We start from the raw sequence: 26,181 nt of genomic DNA on the forward strand, positions 1-26,181 counted from the left end.
TCCGTTTTCTCACGTTTGCTGGAAACCAACTCTTCTTGTTTCTAGTTTATCCTTACTGGTTTTTTTGATTGTCAGAGGGTGGCTTGCTGTATTAGTTCCCAATCATTGTTGGTTATGCTAGTAAGCATGCAATTTTTACGTGCCTTTCTTTTCTTTGTTTTAGGGTTTCTTAAGATCTAAACTGGTTTTCTCTTCTTAATCGAAGGATCTAGAGTTCTTATGTTCGCTCTTATTGGTGGAACCTTTAATCACTAACAGTTAGTTGCTTGGTCAGTTTAAAGTTATTTTCTTTTCATCTCGTGTCTCCTTCCCACCAATAAGATCTGTGGTGTTCATCTCCACAGTAGGAGTTAGGAGTCTATAGTTTTTTTGTTTCATCAGGAAACATTCTCAATCATTGTTCTTATCCTTTGAAGATTTCCCTATATATTTCGAACCTAGTAAGAGATGCAAAACACACGATTTCAACTGTGGCAATAGTGATAATTTATTAAGCAGATCCAAAGCATCAACAGTTTACGTTCCTCCGCACAAGAGAGTGACGGAAAGAGAATCTGAAAGAATAGTGATTCTGAGGATGATGAAAGTAGGGAAATGGGCGACGAGGAGATTCATGATATGGAGACGTATCCACCGTTGCATGTTGAACCAGGGGCAAGAGCTAGAAGGAGTCCGATTATCAACACAAATGATGACATCGTTCGAAATCAGATTCCTTTCTGGAACCAAACTGCAGTGGCGTATCTGTTGGAAGCGATAACTTTTTCTGCTCGAACCATGCAAGGAATAGTCAGGGAAGCATGGGATCTACCGGTAAGGGTGGACGTGATAAGGGAACGATGGAAGTTTTTATTATTTCCATTTCGAATATAGCATGGTTTGATCCATGTGCCTTGGGACCTAGGCTTTGGATAGTGAAAAATGTTTGGTTAAAAGCCAAAATCGGCTCAAATCATTCTCACATGACACAGAACCGTTCAGTAAAAAATTATTATTATAAATATCACAAACCAGTTTGATTTTACAAAAATTTAATTTTCTGCAGTAACTATAAATCATTTTCTTAATCAACATTTTTTTAACACTATCTACACCGACTCAATTTAAACCTAGACTGAGCTAAACCTATAATTCTTATACTAAAATACATGAGTACCTAAATTGCAAGCTTTTTATGTTAAGAGCCTGAAATAAAAACATAAATTGCAAGCTTTTTATGTTAAGAGCCTGAAATAAAAACATTTAATAGTTGAATGAATATTTGTGGAAGCAACCAATTCCAATTTTAAGCACCAAGATCAAAAAAATTAAATAGTGACTTGAGAAAAATTGAAAATGAGAACAATAATTCCAAATAAGATTTGCACTGAATTTCAAATTAACCTTTTCCCAATGCTGGAGAAGAAAGTTAATAGTTTTTTCTTGAATTCACCAATATACTTTTTTTAAAGACAAAAACCTAAGACTTACTTAAAGGCTTGCTCTTAATCTTGATTCGGAATTTGGGCGCAGATGTAGGTTGTGTAGGCTCGGCCCTGGTTTCCAACTTTGTAATTACAACTTTAGGGGGTTCACTTGAATTCATATTATCCGCTTCCTGTTTGTTACCACCCATCTGTGTTAAAGATGTGGTCTCCTCTTTCTTACTTTTTAACTCCCCCGAAGCTGCCTTCACTTCACCCAGTATCCTTGCCATCTCCTTTTCCTTGTGTTTTTTCTCTTTTTTCAATCGCTTCTTTTCTAAATACTCTGGATCGTTTCGCTCTCCTTTGTGCTCTTCCCCCTTTCTTTTCTTTTCCTTATCTTTCTTCTTCTTCTTCGACTTCTTTTTCTTCTCCTTCTCCTTCTCCTGGAATGGAGGACCGTCGTCCCTCGAGATTGATAGTGTTTGTAGACTTGCATATTTTTTCGCTTCAGCATCTATGTAGTTACCTTGAATGATGCTTGGTGACGAGGGATCATCAGGCTGATGGTGCACCGAGGCATTACCCGAATCAGCTGTACACTGAAGTTCCTTACCAAAGTTGTCACCTTCACTTGCAATTTTTGCACTCCCAATGCTAGCAGTAATCCGAGAACCATGATCATGAAATGAGTTAACTTCTTCAATATTTTGATTGCTTATGCTCACGGCCTCAGCCGAATTTCTTTGGGGTGCATCCACAGAAACAGAACTGGTTGCACCCCGATCAGCATCATGATTACGCCTTCCTTCAGATCTTTCCCCACCCTCGGACCTTTCGGCAGTACCATTATCTGCTTCCTCTGCTTTACTGGATGTTGCTGACTGCTTGACCCTTATATTAACAACAGCTGTCTTCCTATCATGACTGTTAGAGACTGTATCTACTTCCTTTGAAGCTTCTGGAATTGCCAAATTGTCATGCGAATGGTTTGAATGGCTCGGATTCCCCATGGGAGGTTGAGGTTGAGGTTGAGGTGGCCTTATCTCATTAACAGGAGCACCGAAATTGTTCTTCTGCTCATTACAAATCTCCACATTACCCATACAGGGCAACTTCTCTTTAGGCACTCCATAAAGTGTGGGGGATCTGAAAATGAGAGCTCAAAAATTTGATTACCAATTTTTGTTTCGAAATAAGACAAAATATATGAGATTCTCAAAAAGAAATTGCTAATTGAAATGGAAGTTACAAGTTTCTGACATAAGCCTCTTATAAACAGCATAAATTAATTGAAAACAAGCACCAGAAGAGAACTCTGTGCTACATCAAATTCACTATTATGTTTCTTCCAATAAGGCAAAGCATATTGAACCACAAAAGATATAACAAAAGAATACCAAGCTTCCAATGCCACAACCACAAATTAGGTTCTCATTCTTTGACTTTTTTGCATAGCTTTAAGCAAATCAGAAGTTTCCTAACAATTTCTACTGCTAATTTATTAGGAATCTAGTTCGGAGTTTTTAGGGTTTCAACAAATTTAAATTTCTCGTAACTAAAATTTGGTACTTATGTGTTCCCACTGGTTATTCCTAATTAAGTTTTACTATTTAAATCAGAATGGTCGTTTCTATTTTCATTTTATTTCCAGAGAAATGGACTATTTGCGCTTATAGGGTATCATAAACATCAAGCCACAAGAAACTCCAGTAACTCACCGTATAAGGAAAAAAAAAACACTAAAACATTTGAGACTATGTAAAGGACTCAATCAAATTCGTACTGATTACTCCAATTATACCGTAAAAGCACCAGGGTAGCCACCTGCAAGACTTTCTGATCTCTCTCTTTTTTTTTTCTTTTTTCCAGGAAAAAAAAAAAGAAAATAATCTCCTTATTCTCATCACCATTTTAACCCCAAAAGCCGCACAGGGCAAACCATCATTGCCAATCCTTTTTTCTCCATAACTTGAAGTACCTAAACTTCATAAGATTTGAAACAAAAATTCAGAACAAACCAAACTGGAAGATTATCTTAGTCCTCTCAGAGCTCACTTCCTATCTGTGACTAGTCTCTCATGACCTCGACAAAAATTTCATAAAAGCTTATGCTAAAACTGTCTACTAATCAGCAGTTCTGTCCGAAGCTCAATAAGATCAAACAGGACAATCTTCAGAAGACAACAGTAACAGAATTATATACTTTGGTCATCAATGTAGTCTTTTCCCCAGGAATATTATCAACATGTATGAAGCAACCACTTGTCCAAAGGAAAGTTTTAAATCCTAGAGAGACCATATTAGAATGCATACCCACCTTCCTGCAAGAACTTGTAAAAAGCAGAACAAGTAGTGCCGGAGGAATACATTATTGAATGCTATGCGGCTTTCTAAAAGATGAAGCAAAGCTACAAGTGTTGTCGCCTTAATATCCTCACTAGAGATAGATCCACCTTGTATCTGACATAACCGCATAGCATGCACACCCAACTTTACCTGACCTACAATCAGAGAATGTATAACATCATCAAATTTTAAACAAATATAAAGTACAACTAAATATTACCAATAAAATAAACATTTTGGATAACATCAGGAAAGTTAGAGAAGATATTTTTCAGAAAAAAATTTACTGAAGGGAACCTCTTAAAGAAGGCTCCTCCTCTATATACTTTATAAACAACAACAATGCCGCATTGATGCCATTGCAATGGTGCTCAAGATCAAGCAAAGCTCTGCTTGCTTCTATTCGAACGTGCCAGATTGTCTTGGAATCTCGAAATGGTTTAATTAGTTCAAAGACATGATCCTGCAGCGAGAAACAAAATTGATAAAGAAATATAAAGAAATATGCAAAGTAGACATTATATGATAAAGGATCAGAGAAAAAACACACTAGATGGATGAATCCAGAAAGCTTTAATGCAATCTGTGCCAAGGTCCGGATGCAACTGATTGTCAATATACCATTGTAACTAGGCATCAACCTGGTAAGTGTCATAAGATGTAAATAACCAGGAGATTATTTGGAATAATCAGTCTTTAATCAAACAGATCAGAAGATAATTATTACCTGTCGAACTGCAAAAGCCGATCAATGCGCTTCAGAAGAGAAGATAAAAAGTAAATACTCTGAAATAAGACGAAGAAAGCAAAAAATTGTAAATAGGATAGCCTTGCAGATGAATGTTTTAAAATGACATAGGTCATGCATGAGTGAAACCAAAATCTGTAACATTGGAAAGCTATTCTTTACCCATGACATGCCCCATCAGCCAAAAGGAAATTTAATTGAGAAAAAAAAGGGTTCAAGAAAAAAGGAAACTGAAAGAATCAACAGTAGTAGCAGCAGCAGAAGAGGAAAGCACACAAATAAGATGCTAATGTCCAGTAATTGATCTGTATTTTCAGAGTCTGGCAAGCATCTGTTCATAGCACATTCATGTAAAGAATATGAGTGTGAGGGGGAGGGGGAGCTATGCTGATAATGTCGATTTGATGGGAACAAATTGCAACATATTACCCTATATTTCAAAATCCTAGCATGCGAAGAAAATACTTACACAACAAGAAAGACTAATTTCTTGAAGAATCATATATACTGTTATTCCTTGTAGATTGTAGTAACAGAACAAAGAATTAAACTGCAGAAACTTAACGACAAAAAAACCTACACAAGCTTTTAAACGAATTAAGATGCATACCAAAAGGTGTAAGTAAAAAATATATTTACGTACCTGTTGCCCAAATTCAAGTTCACCAACTGACTGTACCAATGCAGCGAGCCAGAATACATCAGAGTAAGGATTCTCATTATTATCATTATACTGTCAAAGACAAGTGAAAAACAGAAAGCCGGAATAAGGAGGGACTAAATATCAAGCATAAGAACCAAAGCAAATAAATGAAGCACCGTTTACAATAATAATTCAGTATAAAGAGCAAGGTAAGCAGTGTATATCAATAATATACACGAAGTATGGTAGGACCAAAAGATTTAAGAATGCTCTCTGCATTTATGAATCATATAGGGAATGACCGAACATAAAAGAACTTTTGTTGACAAACCAAATTTGTTTTCATGCCAATTTAATATTATAAACAAAAAGTATGGTAGGACCAAACAAATTAAGAATGTTTTCTGCATATTGAATGATCTAGAGAATGACCAAAAGAAAAAAAAATCTTGACATACCAAATTAGTTTTCATTCCAATTTAATATTGTATGTCCCATCACCTCTTCAACCATAAATCCTTTAACTGGTTGATCAGTGGCAAGTCATACACACCCATATGCATGTTTTAGTTATATAACCTCGTTTTCATTTTTAAGGTCATTTATTTATTGCACAGTGCAAGATATTAGCACAAGCCTTTTTAACTCAAGAAAGTAAGTCCGGTTCTTCCAAGTCTCTTCCCATGCAATGCATGGAGAACCACCTTATCTTGCACTTCAACAAGATAAAATATATCAAGTACAATACTGCGATTAGTTCAAGCTCACTGAAAATATGAAGAAAAATCAATAAATCATACTCAAGACATCATTCTCGAATTCAGTAACACCTTTGACTATCCCAGATACAGTTGTCAATTGGTTTCTCTACTTATAGAGATGAGAGAGGATATTCTGCAGAACTTATCGTCGCATATTTTGCAGAGTTTAAAGGAATGATAGAACTTAACAAAATTAAAAACCTTATTTCTGTGCAGTCTTAAGCATCACGCACATGCTTTCACTAGCATACTCTCCTAAAGACACATGCTATGTCCAATGTCCTTTTAGATCTTGCAGAAGTTTGACTTTTCTAATTCAATGGGTAGTTGCTTTAGCTACTTGTAACTTCATAAACAAAAGACAGAAAATGCATTTGCATGCAAAAAAAAAAAAAAGGAATAATGATTTTGAATATAAAAAAGTAAAGTTGAATTTACAGTGACCAAAAGATGGAAGAACCATGTTAGAATTAATGTTGTATTTGGTTGTTCATTTTTAATCAAAATTAATTGTTCTTGTTACCGCTTGCGTTGCATTTTAGAAACCTTTTAAGAGCCAAAATAGCAAGTAGAATAAGTAGCATGGAAACAATGCCCAAGTAACAACAGAAGAGCAGTGTTATGAGCTCAATTTATGTTAGGAAAGGTCATTCATTTTGATTATCTAGTTAAGGCTACATCGTGATTTTATTTTTTCCTTGGGTTTTGTTGTGCTTTTTATTTCAGTTTATTTACAACCTTTCTACAATAGGTTTCCCATTTATGTAACAAAGACAGGTCCTTATTTAAAGGGACGTATGGAATAATAAAACCTAAGCAGAATTTCCATTAAAAACCCTCCCTCTCTTTCCTCTCTAACAGTCCTAAGGTTTCAGTCCCCCTTTGATGAGTTGAACTATCAATCACAAATATTCACAATAATTCGTATCAAGAATCAGCAAAAGTTATAAAATCTGCCAGATTTTCAAAGTACAAAAAACTGAGAAGTTAATCAAGAATTAACAGAAGTTAATTTGTTTTTAGCCAGATCATATGATCTTCCTCCCAATGAATAAAAAAAAAAGAACAATAAAATTGAACTCCATAAGTAAACCATGCAAAAATATATTATAAATAATGAAATAAAGCTCACTATAATATTGATTTCTCAGTCTTAATTGAACCGGGTGTCAGTGTTAGATACGTAGCAGGGGTATGTTTAATTTTCTTTTAAAGCTTTTCCATGTATTTAGAGGGTCCTTGGAGAGTCATTACCTTAACCATGTCCTAAAATGCGTCAGATAGAAGCACTTCTAGAAAAAATGAAGAGTAGCAGTAACAAAGATTTCTATATTGCAAAATTAGGAGGTCAACCCCTTCTCTTCTTGACAAGCAAAAATCATGCAAATCAAAGGAAAAAAATTTCAAGGTTCTATCATTTATGCAGCAATTGACAGCTACAGATCATTGATTACTCACTGAAAGATCCATGCAGCAAAACACTGATGTAGATTGATTAGCATAGGCATTCCACATCTTCTTGATGATCTTGTAAAGTAAGTGATGGCCAAGGAAATCATACCTTTAAAAGTTGCAAAATAAACTCAACAGCTTCTCTGGGGCTTTTCCTGTCTGCAGCTCTTATCGTTGCTACGGCATGTGGAATGGCCTAACAAACAAAGAAAATGAAGAAGGTTTAAGGAACGCCCACAAACTACATTTAAGTTAGAAATTTAGTAACTCAGGCTTAAGTACCAATGCATGCAGGAAGCATCTCAAAGTAAAGAAAAAAGCTAGAAGTCTGAACAGCATACAGAGGCAATTAACCTAATTTATGTATAAGTACCACATGAAGATAGAAATACCAGTGTTGCTATCTTGGGTTCAAGGAACTCCCACAAACTACATTTCAGTTATAAATTTAGCAACCCAAGCATAAGTACTGGTGCATACAAGAGCACCTCAAAGTAAGGAAAAAGCTAAAAGTCCAGGCAGCATACAGAGGCAATTAACCTAATTTATGCAAAAATCCCACATGAAGGCAGGAGATGCCCAATGTTACTATCCCTTGTCATCCTTTTCAAACCACTAGATCAAATATATCTTGCAGTTTTAATTCAAATTCCATAAACCACAATTCACTAGCATCAGAGGCACCTGAGCTAGTTGTAAACATCATAAGCACATAGTTTACCACAGCCTACCTCATTGCATTACCTCAAGAACAAAGTACTCCGGAAAATCTGAGAAGTCATTTGGTCTGGCAAGATCAGCAGGAAAAGGAACTTCTTATTAGGGCATTTTAGCAATCATTGACAAATTGAGACTCAGGTTAAGAAACTCACTTTGGTAGTCCAATATCTGTGTCAAACCTTCTACTTTTATAAAATTTCACCAGATGTTGCAAACCAGCCATGTCAGTTTCCTGCCAGCCAGAGAATGAAATAAAACCTCCATGCCTAAGCAAATGCAAAAAACTAACAAGATGACAAAAGATCAATTAAAATATGCAAACTATTAAAGAAACTCGGAACAGCACAATATTTTTTAGTTAAAAAGTGATACTAATGTATTAAAAATTATAACATATCTCACTATTGAACAACCAATAAGAAGCAATCTAACTGCCCATGCATATGGATCCCATGCATATGGATCATTGCAGGTAAGATGTTAAAAGAAAACATCAACCGATGCCACATTCAGAGCATTATGCAAAGAACATGAAAGTTAAGAATAGTTTTAGCGAAACTCAAAAGACATGCAATTGCTACAAAAAAGGGTTTCAAAATCATAACATAATTTTCCAGTGAAAGAAATAGGTGAATAATTTGGTTAACGTCACATAAAGAAACTAATTTCATCACTAGTATTGAGCATCAAATGCTGCTGATGATACCTCGGAAGATGTGCTAGCTAATGCAAGTGCAGCCTCGATTCGAACCCTCCAGAAGGCCTTGACACAAAGGAAAATCAAAATGATTAAATTCAATTCATAACGACTCTTAGCCAAATAAGTCCTTGGGAGCAGAAAAAACCTTGGAGTCAGTCAGGAAATTATTAGTGCCTTGAGAACAGAAAATGAAAGCTCTGGTAAAGATTCTAGTGCAGTGATTGCTTGTGCCTGAGCTACCACATCTTCATCCTTCTCTAACTGATTAATCTGATAATTTTACCAATTTAAGAAGTCAAATACCAATGAAAAATTAAATCATGGAAGTGATTTATAAAAAGCAACAGATACAGCTACACAACTGGATACAAATTCTGTACAATAAAAGCAATCTTGAACTAAGTAGTTACCTTGTTCTGTGTCATCAGATACAATTAGTTCTTAGTAAAATTCCCATTTAATCCAATTATATTTATCAAAGACAAATAATGGGCTTCAACAGGTTGAAAAAAGATTTCAAGTAAATACTTAAACCTTGTTTAAGGATATATTGTAAGATTACAGTCCATCTTGACAGTTTAATATTACAATGTGGAATTTAGACTAGACTTATGCTTGTGGTGCTGATTAACCACATATCTACGGCCTAACAAAACTAAATTGGAATTATGGCTTAATTTATTAGGTTGATCACCACATGAAGGGTTAGAATGTATGCTCTCCCTGATCCTCTAAACTCAAAGCATGTTAATAGATGTTATTTTTCTTGCTTCGTAGCATAACTTTTTCATTTTCATAGAAGGCATATTCCAAGTTAAAATTGCAAGCTTCAAAATTTTGTTATTAGTTAAATACATCTTCGACATGCTAAAATTGAAATTTCAAGCTGACTTTTGGGAATTAGTAATTCAAGAAACCGAGAACTTTATCTCGATTCTCAGTAATATCTAGAGGTTCACTTGAAAGCTCATTAATAAACAACATTTTGCAAATATGCATAACAAATTGCATCTTGTCACATATGTGAATAAATCTCCAAAAGAATGAACAAAATTGTCAGGCAGAAAATCTGAACACGGAAGTTGTGTTTCCAACAAATTTAGCTAGAAGCAACCAAGTAGATTAGCATGCCATCTTTTGATAGTGACACTCCAATGGTCCATCATCCAAACTATAGAAATAAACTGAATGGTTTTACTCCAATTATTTGCCGCAACCAATAATAGAGAAATAAGTATAAATATCTTCCCTGCTGCATGGAGGAAACAGAAACAGCTACATACAAGGTAGAGGAGAGGCTATTGGCTATGAGAATAATTGAGCGAACACTGCATGTGTCATAATCATCTTCTAGGAGAAAATAACCCTTTTAAATAAGGCCAAGGAGAAATGTCAAATCCAACCAGAAAATGTATCTACCACTACTGCTTTGCTTATGTGATATAATGATCCTAGCAATGGAAACAGATAAGAACATTGCCATACATCCACACTTATCAACCGTGAACATTTATGTGCATCCAAAATTTCTTCTTCTTTCTTTTTCTTTGTTGTGAATAAGCGAAATACAAAGGCAAATAAAGGAGGCTGGTTTAATTATCTGAGGTATAATTCAATAGAATATGAAATTGATTTAGAAAATCACTCAAGTTTGGATGAGCACAAGAACACAGATGTGATATTCCAGAAAGACAAGTTGCTGAAAGGGTGGAAATCAAGTTTTGGCAAAAACTCTGTCTGAAATCAAGTTGCCAATATTCCCTCTAATCAGAAATATCAGGACAATATACCCAAATAAACCTTTTGCGCTTGTCTGAAATCATCAGACAAAATAACCTTGCAACTGAGACTTATTTCATGCTGGTTATGCAAAAACATTGACAAGTTTCTCTCCTTCAACAGCAATGATGGGGAACAATCACGCACATCCAAAATTTCTTTTTGTTAATAAGAGAACAAACACCAAAAAAAAGGTGGTTTAATTTTATCTTAGGTATAATTCAATAGAAGACATCTACACCGGAAGAATACAAGAAACGGTGTTATATTCCTACATGACCAGTTGGAAAGTGATGATGGAATTGTCAACATTTTGGTTAAGCATTTTACAACCATGCAGAGCAAGAGCCAATATTCCCCCTAATGTTTTTTTTTGTGTGTGTTGGGGGGGGGGACCCTTAAATCAACAAAGAGAAATAACAGGAATACATAACTTAATAAACCATATGTACTTAATGACTGAGTAAACTATCAAGGAAAATGACCTTGCAACTGACCTACTTAATGCTGGGTTATGCAAAAACATTGACAAAATTCACCTAGAAATGAAAACAATAGTTTTCTTACCCACATCTGTACAGGTTGATTAAAATGAATTTCAGCAAGATATTCCATCTCCGGATCTGCCCTAATCCACAACAATGGGGAGTCTACACTGCAAAAGAACAATTAAACATGGAAGAATGTGTTAATGAAATCTTCTGGAACAAGATATAAAGAAAAAAAATCCACATTTGTGTGATAAAATACCTCGAACGCATATCTACTGTAGGCAAATCACCATTATCATCAGAGCCATCAGGTTTTGAACCCTTTTTAGGCTTCTGGTAGCGTCTAGCAGCAAGCTTTGAGTGGCATGCTATTTCCAGCAGCTGCCATGCATCCCCAGCCATTGGAAGATCAGGATGATCAGACATACCATCAAGTTCATAAACCCTCACAGTCATAACTCCAGGCCACCCAATATCACCATCACGATTTTCAGAATCAGGATTAGCATTTAGAACTGATACACTTGAATCGATTGTAGCTGTACATTCGCGCAGAACTGCCAACTCAATGATATTTTTCCGCTTGTTGTAGGAAAACCCCATCCTTACAAATAGAGGATAGGAAAGAAAATAACACTTAAGTATATGAAACGAGCAAGAAAATGCCAAATGCAGAAGACATTAAATACATGATTCACTTAAATCATACCTGAGAACTGGACATCCATATAATCCTACCCACCGAGGAAAAAATTCTTTGAGAAATGGACGCTCCAGATTTCCAATTTTATTAGCAAAATGCCGGAACTGAGTATAAAAGTTTATAGCTTAATTAGTGACACAGACACAATTAATTTGTATCTTAATTTTAAGTAAAACCAATACATAATTTTATGAAATTAAAACAAAGAAAAAGACAGAATCATGGAAATACTCTCATATGTGCCATTATCAAATATATATAGCCATACAAAACAATAAATCCATAGTAAGTTAGTATCAATAGGCAGAAGAAGATCAAGGGTCCAAAATAATTGGCAGAAGAAGGGCTCAAACCCCTGCAATTTTACCAATTCAAGCCTACCAATTTTCCTTGTGGACCCTTGCCAAATTACTGCATCAAAAACATGTTTTCAAGCTCCATTAATTTAAAATGAAGCAAAACATAAAACACAAATCCTGAAACACCAGCACTTAGTTTTTTAACAAATAGTTATTCTAGATGACTCTAATTTAAAATTAACACTAAGTCAGCATTTCCATAATTCTCATTATTGCTGTTGCGAACACTTCCAAGTATTGTATTTGATATCATGATGGGTAATGATTTATCTCTTTGCCAAATATGTCATCTCATGAAGGGGAAATTCACAACCTAGACTGAAATTTTAATCAGACTAGAAGAAAGGGTCTTTATCCTTATTTGGATTCCTATTTTTCCCTATGGTTGTGGAACTCTGAAAGAGTTGCCTACCTAGGAACTCTAACTGTGGTTCCTACCTTAATTTACTGGAACTTCCAACATCCTTTATTCATTAATAATTTTCCTCTTAAGGTTTACAATTTAGGAAATAAGATGCAAAACACTAGTTTCATATTCTAATAAGAATTATAATATGACAGCAAAGTATACTAATTTATTAGGATAGTTTTATTTAAACTAATAGGAGAATTCTAGTAAATAAAATCATAACTAAACCCCACTAAAATCAAAGCCAAATCCCGGGTTAGAGAAAAGCTTGTCCTCAAGCTTGACATCAAACACTTAATGATAAAACCAACCCAATTCATTCATAATTTCAATTTCTGGTTCTGCATCATTTTGACTAGCCAATTCCAACTGAAAGAGCTTTTACATTCATGCCTAACTGTAAACAGTTCATCACAATTATAGCATAAGCCCTTCACCTTTCTCTCTGCCATTTCTTCCCTTGATAGGTTTTTTATAAAAAGGTTGTAGTGAGACTCATAGTTCCACTTAATGTGTCACTGTCCTCATTACCTAGCCAAGTTACCTTACGCTTATTTCCAACATGTAGCATCTGTTGCTTCTGCTCAAAAGCTCTAGCAAGACTGTTAGCCATGACTAAATCAAGGGTTTTTTGCATTTGAACATCAAGTTGAATTTAATCATCCAACCCAACCAAGAATAACCCAACTTGTTGATCCAATCGAACATAATGACTGGCCCTTGCCAATTTTTCTTAAAGCTGCCGCAGATAGATCTTTATTATACCTGTTTGTTTCAGACTAACCAAATCTCCCATGAGATTGCTGCCCACAGAAGGACCAAAACGAAGGGTGCAACCATTACAAAACTTTAACCAATACATTATATGCCCCACCAATTTCATCTAATAAGACCAAGTTGCGCTTCTCCCAACATGTCAAAGGCTGCCAAACCTACCTTGTCTGCTCATCGGTGTGTTGGTTTTTTAAGAATTGTTCACGTCAATGCAGCCATAAAAGGATCTTCAGATCCATGAAAAGTAGGAAAATCTAATTTTGCATACTTGGGACCAGTTCCTCCAACTAGCAGAACCCCACCTAGTGGTGGTGCTGCTGCCCCTCCCCTAGCAATTAGTGGCCAGTGCACCTATTCTAGTTGAATTGTCGAACTATTTGCATCTCCATCCCCAATAGTTGATTTACTCAAGTCGGAAAAAAGGCTTTCACCTGTTCTTGCATTCAGAGTCATTTGCCAGAGGTGGTTATCCATACGGTTCTGCAGATTGACAATTTTAGCCTCCACCAAAGAGTTTGTATAAACTCAAATGGCATTGCCCATTGTGGCAGGCTTTGATGGCAAATTGTTATGGTCCCCAGTTTGGGATCGAGTCACTGAACGATCAACAGAGAAATCAGATCCAAAGAAAGGGTCTTTACCCTTTTTTCGTTTCCTACTTTTTCCTATGGTTGTGGAACCCTAAACGAGTTGCCTATCTTAATTTTCTGGAACTTACAACCTCCTTTAATCATTAATAACTTTCCTCTTAAATAGAGATTTAAAATTTAAGAAATAAGATGCAAAATCATAGTTTCACGTTCTTATAAGGAAAACTGAAATATGACAAGACAGTATCCTAATTTATTAGGAAAGTTTTATTTAAACTATAAACAAATTCTAGTAAATAAAATCATATTCAGATTCCCACTTGTCAATCATATTCCTAGTCTAACAACTAAATTCCTCTCTAATGTTTGTTTCAATAGTCACTACTGTACACGTACTTCTCTCCAAGAGAAATCTTCCCTAATCCATCTAATTTCCATTTTACCACCATAGTTTCAATTAAATATGAAAAGCACTCACCTATCAGCATTTAACCACTATTTATGTTTTTAAATTATTTATAGCTTTTATCATTGAATTTCTTTATTTATAAATGCCTTTTACTTTAAGCATTTTATTTTATTTATATTACTCTGCAATTTATTCATTTTTGCAATTTACTTTTCCACAATTTATTTTAATCATCTTTTATTTCACTTCTACTTTTGTATTTACTTCATGCATTTGTTTTATTTAGTTTAGTCATTTAATTAATATTTATTTTATATTGTTTATTTACCTTTTATTTTTTAATTGGGTAAAATCATATGTCGATGGTATGAGAAAAGTTTCCCAAAACGTAGCAAAAATGAATGGTGTCAAGTTCCTGAAACTATAGTTTTTAGGAATGAAATGAAATTCTTGAACTCTACCAGACTACTAGATAGAATTTCAACAATTACTTCTCATAAAAGAATGCAGATTTTAGGAATGAAATAAAATTTTTTATCCCAAAACCCATTTTTAGATTCTGCCGAATTCCTGAAAATATATAAAAAGTTTGTTAATTTCAAAACAAATCAATTTGTTTTCCAAATAAACAAACCATAATCTAAAAAAATGGTTAAAGAGGATTATTTTCAAATGTCTTAAAACCATTTTTTCAAGATCTAAGATTATGCATATGATTAATTGGTACAGCTTTCAGACAGACACTGTAATGAGGATGCTAATACACGGGTACTTGCATTCCTAACTCCTGCTTTGTTTTTCTCTAGTTTTATTTACATGCCTAAAAATTTTATTTTCTCAAATCTTATTTAGTTTTAGGGTTTCTAGAACGATAATTTTTATTGGTGATGAATTACAGCTAACCGAAAATGATTAGCAGCAGTACCATTGCAGATGTTATGACAAGCAGAAAGGCAATTAATAAATAGATGGCACATAGATGATAACTGAGAAATAAGAAAAAGAAAAATATATATGATCACCTCTTTTGTACTAAGAGACCTCACAGGACAGGTTGTACTTTGTGCACGACAAATTATTGCTTGCAGAATCTTCATAATGAAAAAAGAAAACCAAGAACAAATGACAGTCAACAAAAGAAACTGATTCCACAATCCTTTACACATAACATCCAAAATGCTTCAAATAGGACAACTAGGACCAAGATGATACCCCATACCTTTTTGAAGAAGTCAGGTCCCATCTGCTTTTCTAACATCTGAAGAATTGCCACCTTCAGGATAAAAATAGTCAACAAAACGGCCAAAAGATATAAGCGACAATAATGATAGTGCTCCCTTGGTTATTTCTGACTCTCCCAGTTTAAAGTAAATTTTATTGCTATTTTTGCTACTTTTTCTTCCAGAAACAGAAAAGCAAAAAAGAAATTTCCATTTTTGAACAAGAGCAATTAAAAATTTTGAAAATTAAATATCTTAAACTTTTATGAATAATCATAATGTATGATCAATATTTGCATATGCAACGACTGTGTTTCAAAGCATAGCACATTATAACCATTTCTATGTTTTACAACATTTTAGCCATATGCTATCTTTAACCAAATACTTCTTATTCTCAACGTATACCTTGCACATTTTAGCAACTTTTAAAGTAGTTAATAAAAGCAACAACTAGATGACGCCAAAACTATTTCACCTCCATGTTCTTGAACACATTCCTTTAATTCAAGGTTCATTTCATCATTCATAGTCATAAGATACTTGAGTGACTTAGTAAAAAATTAGGGGGTAATATAACATCATGAAAAAAGAAAAAATAAGTCAAAAGTAGCTACTTACTGACTTCCATGATCGTATTTTTCCAAGCAAGCCAATGGAATGAGTTCCATACAAATCCTTGCAAGCAAAAGAGGAACTCAAAGCTGTTGCACCACTATCATCTGCTTTGCAAACAGCACAATTTGCCTACATTTACATGAATAAAATAGCATAATTCTGCATCTGAAAACATAAGGGGGGGGGGGGGAGGGCAATTTACATCTATCTCATGCTTGTCTCCTAATGAGAGTATAGATTTAAACATAGCTAAATACTCGGAATCATTTCATACTAATGCCACATGCCCACTTCCCATCCACATCAAGAAAATGAATTAATGATGCTAAATTTTATAAAGCCTTTGAATATCAGCCTCCAGTACTATTTGAAACAAAAAATTGCAGTCACATTCTCAACATGCCAAAAGTGTAAGAATTACTAACCTACTTTTGGGTTTAGAAGATGCGCAAACTTAAATCAATGAATTCTAAGTATTCAAATTATACAATTTTTGGTAAGGAAGTCCAGTATAAATCACCCAGAACTTTACATGTTTCAAATCTCCAACGTAATTATTATTAATTAAATCGAGAATTTATGAATATCCAAATCATCAAGAATTATTATTCATAACTCAAGAACTTATGAATATTCAAATGATGCAATATTTAGTAAGGAAGTCCAGTATAAATCATCCAGAACCTAAGAAATTTTTATTCAAAACTCCATTGTATTATTAATTAAATAAAGCCCCTCAGTGAGATAAATTTCCAGTTATCACAAGGATAGAGAAAAATGAAACAGAAAATCAGAAAAAGGGGATTTTCTTTTTAATTCTCCCATAGATCAAGATGGATACAGTAAAAATTTTGATACTAATAAAAAATAAAAATAAAAAATATACCATAGTGTCTCTTGGTTTTTAATATTTCAGTTTTTTTTTTCGTTCTTTAAACTCATTTCCTATGAGGATGCCAGCTCAACATCAGAATTTAGGTTTTGTTTACGAGCATAAGATGTTAATGGTAAATGAACACATTTAGTAATAGGAAGAATCAAATGAGGTAAGCCATGAATTGCAAAAAGAGATTTAGAATAGAGAGTATTCACTCGAACTACATGCAATAAGCTTTCATAGAAAAAGTACAGCCTACTAAAAACAGTAACCACAGAGGAAACCAAATAGGTTCTCTCAATTAGCAACCATGATCAGCTTCTCCATTAATTTCAATCTTACATGACTCCATAGAAAACAAACCTTGTATCTTCGATACCGTGCCTCATTATTTCCTAAAATTTCTTGATGAACAAATCTGTCAAAAAACCAGCAAGACCATCCAGCAGCCACTCTGACAACAAAAACAGCAGCCAAATCAGCACTAACAGAAACCTTTTCTTCCAAAGCTTATCAAAATAAATTACTAATTAACTTGCTTAAATTTCAGTCAACCCATACAAGCCGCCATTATCCATCAACATACCATCATTTGGTGCCTCAGGAGTAATATACACCCCAAACCACTGTCTTGAAAGAGCAAAAGCAAGTTTGATGCATGTGTCTATTGTCTGTCAAGACACAAATTTACATATCAACAACATAAGGAAAGAAAAGAAAAACTTGAGACCTGGCATAGATGTCATACACTGCAGTTCATGCTCATATAGAGGTTCAACTAACCTCAAAAATAATAATAATAAAATAAAATACGCATCATAAACAAAACAATTTACATTGTAGTCCCTATTAATTGCCAACATTTAAACCACATCCAACTCGTAAGATGGGAAAGATAAGCACGCATTTAAGGTCATAACATACCCAAATCAAACCAATAAAACATTAAACCTAAAAATTGAGAAAAGTGAAATACATATAAAAAGAACATGCTGGACCATGGTGAAACATATAGCCACGATTAAAACTTACATGTTACATGCAGCAGGTTCTTAGTTAACAAGAATGTGATAGATATTGTATCAAATTCAATAGTTTAGCCAAGCAAATAGTGCTGTCCATAGAGAAGAAGCAGTATTATGGAATTTAGATTAGACAATTATTTTGTTTGCTTAAAGTAATACTGTGTGATGTATTTTGCATCTTAAACTGACTCCTAGAGTAATAATGCGGAACAAGTGTCCATATCTAAGATTAGACTCATATGTCACGTGCCTCAAAAATATGAGCCCAAGCAGTGAACAAACCTGATCAATGACCTTCTCATCAAATAAAACTTGAGAAGTAAGGATGCACAAGGAGGCTCCAACAGTTGAGGAAGATATTGCCATTTCAGGAGATAGAAAAACTTGGTTGTATGACCCAAATGGAAATTTTGCATCAAGATACTGTTCATACTCACTGTGAAAGTATAATGTTAAACAACCACATAAACTGTAATCAGGGAACTTAAATGTAAATAGCCTGATTATGAAATGAAAGAAAAGATTTTATAATATGTTAAATTTAACCAAAGACAAAACCTGAATGCATTATGGAAAAACTCCACTGTGTGACGCAGCTTTGGCAAATTAGGTGGTAAACACATGTGTGAAATGAGACCATTATGCTGATCAGGGAGGATTTCAAATGGTCCAACTGCTAAGGATATCCACTGAGCAGTAACAGGAACATCTAACCTGTAGACATATGTCTTGCAGGGAGGCTCATATTTGCTCAATACCTGCAAAACAGAATAATTAGAATATCAAAAGCCTCAACTGTATTGTAAAATCCTTAATATAACTGAAGAGAGGGATGGAAGAGAATTAGGCTCATCTCAATAGTCAGCAAGTCCATAACTTCAGGAAACTACTTTTTGAAAAAAAAAATGAAGAGTACCATTAAGAAAATCTAGATGCTAAATACAAGGTCCAGTATACACTATTCTTAACATTTACCACTAACCCTCAATATATTAATGCCATACTTCTGCAATTGCAAAAGAAAATTCATGCTCAAACTATTTTTTGCTCCTATCTTGAATTTACTACCCTTACCAAGAGGCTTTTACAGTTCCAACACCTAACCAGCAAAAATTTTCACAGCACACAGAAACCTTAAAAGAGGCTTCAGTCAAATGAGTAATATGTCAAACATCACAAAGGCTTTTCTTTTAAATGGTACTGGACGCTGAAAAATGGATCAGGGAAATTGATTTGTTTGATGTTGAGTTATTTGAGATCTTGCCCAGATAAAAATAATCATACTCTAGCCTACCAAGGATATTCCAAAAGGATTAGTACAAAAACAAACATTTTAGCCCCCTCAGTACCCCCAACATGAAACATGCTTTAGTCACATAAAGTGAAATTGCCACCTAAAATTAAGGTTTTCTACTTATATTGATTAGCAACGATGCATTCCAGTGCATTATATTTGGTCAACAAGCAGCAAACAATTCTTTTTCAGCAGAAAGGGGGAAAAGAGACTGGGCTACAGTTCCCAGAATAAGAAGCAAGGAATACAACCAACCTCATTGATGAACTTTATCCAACAATGAAGGAATTAATTGTAGCAATCATATCTTTTAAACACATGATACTTCAATTATAACTATCATTTTGACCCTCCAGAACTTTAGCTGAGCCAAAACAGTGCCTAGCCTAAAATATTTTTCTGCAATGATTCGCAAATTGCATTGAACTGTAACAAGTATTGAATAACTCAAACCTTTTTATCTCCCTTAAATGGATTATTCCACCTTCAAAAAGTTTACAAATCAAAATGCCATGCAATATATCAACCTAAACCTCGATTACAAGGATGCATGTGGTGAGCATAGATTTAAATTTAACCTTCAGATTTCCAATCTGGTGCCCTCCCAACTGAGCTATCCCTACAATTTATGCACCAATCTAGAACTGAACTTTATTATTTACGCACAAGAATAAGATAAAATAAAGACATTTTTCCCATCAATTTTGTCTCACTTATGCATGTCACACAGTTTTTGGCAAAGTAGAAACCTAGAAATCAACTACATATTTTCCATCACATTTGTCTCACCTGATATAATAAGCTCCCATTGCTGACAGCTACGAGATTGTGAGCAACCGTGAACTCCAGATCAAAACTGAACAGAAAATATGTAGATGGTAAAAAGCCCAAAGTAGCCAATTACTACAAGAAGTGACAGAATATAGTCACATACCAGCACCGCTGATTATTGTCATCGATACAAGGAAACCAGCACCGAGCACGCCGTATCTGATTATCAGTATGGACCACATTATCCTCAAATGAATCCCTGTCTCCATTTTCTCTACCCAATAGTTAACACGAACAGATTTCACATTCTGCATCCAATACCAACCTACATGAGAGACCGAAATACTCATAAACCTCATCAACTGAACTTGGTACACACTAGAATACATCAGCCAAAATCTTCATTTCTTTGCTTCACAAAAAAGCAAGTTTTAGAAGTCATATAGCGGCAACTTTTGCTACTTGCATAAAAACAAATCACAATAGGGGGGGAAAAGGTTCTGGAAAGAACTGAAAATTCTAGACATGACTTTTACATATGAGAAGAAAATGCATGTTATATACTACAATTTACTACACTTCTATCAAAATTATGCTACAATTTAGTCATAATTCCCTTTTACGTTTCCGCTAAACTAGTAGTGAAAGAAACATTTCTAGTCAGTTCTATTCTTTAGCATATATATTTCGAGAAATCAAAACCAAATAAGCCATATCACATTGATTAAGCATTTACATGCAACTTTTTAAAAAAATAATTAAAATCATATATTCACTAAAAAAACAGCTGCAGTAACCTGCTTGACTTCAGCAGAAGATTGTACTCCATTAGGCTCCGTATTAATTTGCTCAATTTGCATCTTATTGCAACAATTGATGAGCAAATTAGGGATCAGTTCTGTCTCAAGCGCCGTGACGTAAGCAGCTGCAGCAACATCCGCGGCTGAACTCGGTGAAGACACAGCGGAGACCCACCGCTTCTCAATATCGGAGCTCTGATTACGCGGGTAATACTCAAAATCTGTCGGTTCCCCATCTACAAGCACACTCTCAATCCCTAAATTCTCCGCATGTAATCCAACGATACCGATATCAGGCACCTCAATTTCAAGCTCAGTGTAGCTGAAAGTGCAAAATGACATCGCGTTAACTAAACACAGCAATTAACACATCTCCATGATAAATTGCAGAGCAAGGAGAAGTGAACAAAATAGAATTACCCGTAAATGCGACGAAGGTTCGTGTCGATGGAGAGGCAAAGCTTCTGGTGGCGGACAACGGCACCGGAGTGAGCTGGCTTCGGGTCTTCGGGCTTGGGCTTGCGAGGCTTGGCCATGGCTCGGCGTCAGACGACTCTGGTCCTTTTTCGAACTCGAAAAAGTTTTCGGATGAACAGTGAGAGAAGAGTTTATTTATGGAGAAGCTCACGAGCTCCTCCTGTGGATTGCTGGTGATGATCTACCCTAACATTATTTTTTATTCGACCATTACCTTACACGTGTCATGATGGGGATTGGAGGATCAGCCAGGAGTCTGATTTTGACTCGGCATATGAACCTTGTTGTAGGGGATTAATTAGTAGAATTTTCACTAAAATTACACGGAAGCTCTTGTATTAGCTCTTAAATTGCATTTTGTCCTCTATTAAAAATAGTTAAATTAGTCCTTGTATATTTTATCAAAGAATAAATTAGTCTTTTCTATTAAAATTCAATTTATCTGTACTATTAAAAATTTAATCTATCATGTATACCTTATATTGATGTGCATATACTAATTTTTAAACGTAAAAATGATGGAATTTTTAACCAAATGACCAGTTTACTTTTTAATCTAACATATAGAGACTAATTTGTTCATTTTTTTGAGTAAATGAGGCAAAATGCAATATAGTTGATGCATGTTTATTTTGCATATTTTATGTGTTCAAATCAATTAATTCTTAAATAATTCCTGCTAAATTGGTGATTTTAAGTTTAAATTTGTCAAGAAAAATTCGGTTTTTAATTCAAAGACGAGAAGAAATAATTAAATGGAGCACGAGCAATAAAAGAGGGCCGAATCATAAATTTGAAACATTTAAGGCTGATCAGACTTTTAACTTTGTAAACCATATTAGAAAAGGAATTGATATTTTATTTCATGTAATTAGTTGGTAGGTGTTAGCTAATTTAGTATATGATTTGTTAATAGTGTATGGTGGCCTTTGAAAAACACACTTGTAACTGGAAATTAATAGAAAAAAAATCAATCCATTCTTATTTATTTCCATTTCAATATTTTGGCTTAATTGCTTCCGAAGTCCTTTTTCTTTCCACCTCCACCATTCCATTTAAACCATTTCATACCAACTAAGTATGATTAATTTCATGCTTCACTAAACTTCTAATTAGTTTAGCCATATTCTTTCCGGTCAATAATTGTGAGAATTGAATCCATACTAAAAATCTTTCATAACAATTTCACCATCTCTCCGGAATATGGGATAGTACAAATCCGTCCCTTAAAGTTAATTCAATTTCAACACAAAATGCACGTTGGTTGGAGTCATTTTGGCGTACAATTGGAAGACTAGTTGGCCGTGTTGTATTCGATTCCTCGAACAAATTGGCATATCCTGGCGGGTCATGCTAGTGGGATTTTTGTCAATGGAATAGTACAGATTAAATGTCTCGCACGTTGAGGCCGTTGATCCGAGTGAGTTCTTTAGAACCAAGGCTGCTGGAGTCTTGAATTGCGAACTGTGTATTGCATTAGACAATTGGTAAGGTTGATTGCAGTCGTACAGAATAACTAAAATGAGAATTGGCGTGGACTTCTTAGTCGCTATAACAACTATAGTTTGGAAGAGAAAATCATTTTAAGGACGATTCAAACCGGAATTAAGAGTCTAAGCTAAGGCTTATATTCTGTTTACAAAATTCAAACCCATTTTCTTATTTTATCTTATTTTTATTAATATAATTGTTTATTTACTATCTCACTATTTAATTTCTAAACATTTTCAACTCCCTAATTTATTTATTTGTTATTTTTAGCGAGTTGTTTCGAGTCATGACACGACTATTGCCACGACAGAAATCCTATTCACAATAAAAAAACGAAATTGATATAACAATAACCATTCCTTGGATTCGACCCTACTACTCTTTACTATTATCAGAGTTAATTTGTTGTAAAAATTTTATTTGTGGTTCCAATGCCTATCAAATTTTGGCCACATTGCCGGGATTGAAATATTTTTTCTAATTTTGTTTGTTTTCCTTATGATCAGGTCAGAACTAGGGCTCTAGAATTTGAACCAAAATAGAGAAGTTGGCTGAAAACTGCGAAGAGAAGTTATTAAATGCGGTAAACAACCACATCCCGAGTTAAAATAGGATCTTATACTGAGAACATTTTCTCATTAATGAACCAACGAAATGGCAAATCAAACTATACACTAACTCGCAACAGCACCAAAAATGACAACCACGTGCATTACTTATTCGGCTAGGAAACACTGTTCGAGTTGAAGTCGACTTAATTCATCTCTTGCCCACCTTTCGAAGAATGCAAAATGAAAATCCCCATACCCATCAATGACTCCTAGTACAATACCTCCATAGTACTTCTACTTGGAATTTCCTTCTATCTTTTTACATCACTCATAATTTGTTTTTTTTAATTATTTAATGAGCTAACAAATTAATGGAGTTCGAGTATTAATAGTTGTTAGAATAACTCACAATACTAATCAATTTTTTTATTATAAAATTTAATAGTTTCTTACTCGTGCAATTGTGAATGCACAAGCTTACTATATGTATAAAATAGACTTGATAAGATTAATTACATAAAAATAAAATTACTATAAATGATTTTTTTCAAAAATGATTTAGACTTTTTAAAAAAGTAAATTATTTTTGATAATAAATAATTTTTGTTGACCAATCTATTTCCATAAATAAACCTAAAAAATACTATAAAATTTTTATAAATATTTTCTATAATCAAATACACCACTATTTATCACAATGCGATATTAAATTGTTTTTTTTATTTTTTCATACGAATATTCATCGTGCATATAAAGATAACATTCAATAAAATGCCAAAGCAAGACAACCAATAAAAACAAAAACACCTCCCAAGATAAAATAAACGGTAATTAGTTGTGTTGTTTTTTTATGAATGTGATTAGTTTAACTTAACATTAAACAAATGGCTTAAAATATACCAATTAGTCTGACTCTCACGTACATTTCTGATGATGCGGTCGTCCTAATATATATCAAGTTAGACCATCTGTGCATTAAATGTCTTTTATTCCTTGAACGCAAAGGAAGTTCATTGGTTAAAACAAAGGTAGAGGGGACAATTTTTCCTTATACCCCAATTTCTCCTCATGACATCTCCCTCTCTTCTCTTCTTCCCTCTAAAAATTATCCATCAAAATTGACCATGGAAGCTACCCCTTCTCTCACTCCCACCCATAAGCTCTCACTGATCACATATTTCCACTTTTGCCTCTCCATGCATGCTCTCCTCTTAAAACTTCAACCTTCTCCCTCCTACCAATAGCTATGGCCGTGAATATACCCAGCTGCATCTTTTCCAGTGTCATTCTTTGGCTGTCTTTGGTATCTCTTATTCTTTGGGTGTGCCATTTATTGACATTAGTCACCAAGTATCACTTCTCATCATCACTCATCACAACCGTAAAGTCTTGGCTACCAAATTTGACTTCACTCCCATTTCTACATCACAAGCATCAGAGTCAGGTTCCAGTTGCCATCCTCCAACCTTCGGCAACGACATCGCCACGTAATGGGGTTGAAAAACGCCTTGTTCCTACTGGTCCAAACCCATTGCATCATGAGGTTTCTTCTTCCTTTCCTCTTGTTGTCTAAATCTATTTTGGTTTTTTTTCTCCTCATCAAAAAAAGCAAAATATGTTAATTTGGTATGACCTCCATACTGTTCAATGTCCATAAACCATAATTGAGTTATAGTACTGAAGTTGATCTCTCTTCTTCTCTTTTTTACGTTTTTGGGATTTTTTTTTTCATACATCCAATTAATTATTAGTTTAATGATAATTATTATTGTTGTCTGTGCTGTCAAGAAACAATGGAGCGTACCACGGCAAACCCAAAATTGCACTCTACCTATAACAAATTCCACATTAATTAAATTAGTTATATATTTTAGGACTTGTGAATAATTATAATTATGGCAATGGCATTTCTATAAAGGGTTGACTTTTTGATAGAGATCTATAATTAAAATATTAAACTTATTATCTAGAAAATAAATGAATATTTTATTTAAATATAATATCTACAATAAAAATAAAAATAGTTACATTAAATTTAAAAACGAAATTATTAAAACAAAAAATTCACTCTCCTCAGAAAAAAATCACTTTATCGAAAATTTCAAAACTAAAATGTCCATGGAGTTAACCATACACAACATTGGATGCTGAATGGGTTTAAAATACATTCCAGTATAGTCAAATCTTATGGTGTGTTTGTTGTACTTAAAAAGGGTCATTTACTTGAAGCTCTAAGTCCTTTTGAATTTCAATATGGTGGTATTAGGTAATTGAAAAGTTTTTAAAATGTTAAAACTACTTCTTTCTCTCTTTGGACTGAGGAATCAAATAACCAATCACTCCTTTTGCTCTTTCCAAAGCTACATAATCAAACATAAAATCTTCTCATATTTGAATACAACCCAACTAATCTCACTTTACAGACCAAATCCCAACAAAAGCTATTCAAATTTAGATGAATAAAATATGAAATGAATGCAAAATTATTTATAAAATAGAAAAAAATTACTTAACATCAAGGTTAATATATAGCTGAGCGTACTTGACTCAAGTATACCTATTAGTATCTACACTCATTTTTTAGATTAACTGGTACCTAAATTTAGAACCGTAAGCAACTGGTATTATTCTAATTTATGTTCCTTACTAAAGTATAAAAATGTTAAAATTAGATGTATACCAATTAGATAAACACGTATGATAACAATAACATGCTCCCTTGAATACACAAAATTTGAAAACAAAAATACGTAAATAAACAACATAA

At 34.1% G+C, this 26,181-nt stretch overlaps 1 protein-coding gene across 1 annotated transcript; it reads right to left on the reverse strand.

Moving 5' to 3' along the window:
- Positions 1-1,348: 1,348 nt before the first annotated feature.
- On the reverse strand, positions 1,349-21,466 carry LOC107953669 (transcription initiation factor TFIID subunit 2). The gene is given in 28 exon segments (XM_041117295.1): positions 1,349-2,552; positions 3,724-3,907; positions 4,050-4,215; positions 4,303-4,393; positions 4,480-4,538; positions 5,144-5,233; positions 7,466-7,552; positions 8,101-8,143; positions 8,229-8,308; positions 8,783-8,839; positions 8,922-8,944; positions 8,947-9,046; positions 11,123-11,210; positions 11,306-11,650; positions 11,756-11,853; positions 15,313-15,381; positions 15,510-15,563; positions 16,132-16,257; positions 17,369-17,403; positions 17,406-17,459; positions 17,592-17,676; positions 18,313-18,466; positions 18,589-18,788; positions 20,114-20,180; positions 20,259-20,346; positions 20,349-20,403; positions 20,893-21,217; positions 21,316-21,466. Coding segments are annotated over 28 exon segments (4,032 nt in total). The 5' UTR covers positions 21,432-21,466; the 3' UTR covers positions 1,349-1,459.
- Between the last annotated feature and the right edge of the window lie 4,715 nt (positions 21,467-26,181).

The sequence above is a fragment of the Gossypium hirsutum genome, chromosome A07 (assembly GCF_007990345.1).
Source record: "Gossypium hirsutum isolate 1008001.06 chromosome A07, Gossypium_hirsutum_v2.1, whole genome shotgun sequence".
In the NCBI taxonomy this organism is placed as follows: domain Eukaryota; kingdom Viridiplantae; phylum Streptophyta; class Magnoliopsida; order Malvales; family Malvaceae; genus Gossypium; species Gossypium hirsutum.